The 2,031-nt window shown below is 34.9% G+C and overlaps 1 protein-coding gene across 1 annotated transcript in view; it reads left to right on the forward strand.

The window, feature by feature from the left end:
• Window positions 1-2,031, forward strand: part of LOC119589067 (protein phosphatase 1 regulatory subunit 21-like) — a 15,064-nt gene that overhangs the window by 5,655 nt on the left and 7,378 nt on the right. Inside the window, exons 5-7 of the mRNA XM_037937644.1 lie at window positions 107-265; window positions 473-674; window positions 1,308-1,498. Coding sequence (XP_037793572.1) covers window positions 107-265; window positions 473-674; window positions 1,308-1,498 — 552 coding nt within the window. The remainder of the gene's footprint in view (window positions 1-106; window positions 266-472; window positions 675-1,307; window positions 1,499-2,031) is intronic.

A 2,031-nucleotide genomic window follows, 5' to 3' on the forward strand; every position in this document is an offset into this window, starting at 1 on the left:
GAAAACTACAGATAACGCTACATTTACACAGCAGCTGTGGATTAAGGACCAACTAATAGTATGATAAAGTCTCTTATGCCATATACATTTTTGCTACCCGTCACAGCTGAAGATACAGGAAAATGCAAGATTGCAGTCAGAGCTAGCAGACATTGAGGCTCATTATCGTAAAAGAGTGGCTGACCTGGAATCACAGCTGGAAGCTTCAGAAAGGGAAATACAAAAGAACAAAGATATGCTTCAGCATCGAGAGAAGTCTGCAAATGTAAGATTAGATGTTTTATCTTTCACTTTGTCTTATAGCATGTTTTTGGAGACACATTTTATAGAAACCTATAGAGAAAAATGTTGCTATCCAAATTTTTCTCTATACTTGATTATGAAAACAGAAATGCTCATTGCATTTATGTTTGTCTCATTGGTTGTCCATGGAGATGAGGTTTTCACAAAGTGACTGATTATTTTATTACAGGAAGTTGTTGACCAGTTGGAAAGTGAACGTGTGCGACAGGAGGTTGTAGCACAGCAAAAGGAATCTGAACTGAGATCACTGAAAGAGCAGGTTGTAGTTCTCCAGGAGAAACTGAAAAATGCGGCTGTTGCTAACACCTCAACCATACATGATGTTCCATCAGGCAAAGAAGAAAAAACAACTCACCCACTTCCTAACAAAAGTAGGTTGAAAGTAAGAAAAGCTTGTTACTTAATGTATTCTTTTCAGTATGAAATATCAAAAATGTTACCTCAGGATTTTAAAATAATTGAGAAGGAATTACTGACCCTATTATCCTTTGGGAGATGATGAAGTAAAAAATAAATTGAAATCTCACTGGACCAACATTGACTCCAAGCCACTGTTTTAGCTTAAGACAAAAGGTGAACCAGGCCTGACTCAGCACCAAGTGCAATGCCAGGATCATTCTAGATCAAGGTGCCATAGTGAGGCTGTGTGGACATTGCCTTACTCAAAAGATTAATTTCATTTTGAGTACTGATACGGAAACCTTTTTACAGTTCCGAACATTTTGTTAATGTAACCTTTGCTATGTAAGGGGGTTTTTGTTTGGTAAATATTTTTTCTTTGGTTAACTCATTTTGATATATTAGAATGGCAAAGTATTTCCTTACATTCATTACATATGCCACCTGATAACTTTTTATACAATGTTTACCAGCAAAAAATGTCCTTTGGGGAATAGTGAAGCCTATGTTTGTACTCAGTGAATTTACTTTTCTCTTCACTTCATACAATTTAGAATACCGAGTGTGGGATAGAAAAGATAAACAATATATTTTTTTCATTTCAGAGTTATCGGCTATTAATCTCAGTATCCCAGTTCAAAATGGGAGGGATAAAGCTACAGGTGCCAGTGCTAGAAGTCTTGTAGATTCATTTGACAGCATGATCCAAGAATTTTGTACTTCATTTGCCAAATTTTTATGCACCTACAGTACTAGAGTGAAATTGTATGAACAGCTCTCAGAAGTGAAACAAAAGGTAAGTTCTGTATCTAATATATTCTCATAGACAACATTGTGTTTTTGCATATATCTAAATATATATTTACAGTATTGTACCCCATCTATAAAAATGTATTCCATGTCTCATGCAGTGATGGTGAGGCTTGATGTCAAGCTTGGGTTTTATGAATCTTTCAGGTTTAAACAATCCAGATAATTTCGCAATTAATATTATACCTTGGTATATTACTTGAACAGTACCATTAATCCCCCATTGGTGGATGAGAGATATTGAAGATGTAGTGAGCATTTGTGCTTTGTTTTCTGGATTTGCAAGAATTGATGTCTTTCCAATTTGTGATTACTGTATTGCCATTTGGCTCAGTTTTATTATTACAACTTGTTTCATGGAAGTGTAACGTGTATCCTATATTCTTATACATGGCATTTAAAGCATGATATAAGAGATGTATACTTTAATGTAGTATGTGATGAAAATATTAATGAGTTAGTGCTTCAAAAAGACTTAGACATGAAATATCTGTAATCCCCCCAAAATTGTAAACCCTC

Source organism: Penaeus monodon, chromosome 25 (assembly GCF_015228065.2).
Source record: "Penaeus monodon isolate SGIC_2016 chromosome 25, NSTDA_Pmon_1, whole genome shotgun sequence".
NCBI classification, from domain to species: domain Eukaryota; kingdom Metazoa; phylum Arthropoda; class Malacostraca; order Decapoda; family Penaeidae; genus Penaeus; species Penaeus monodon.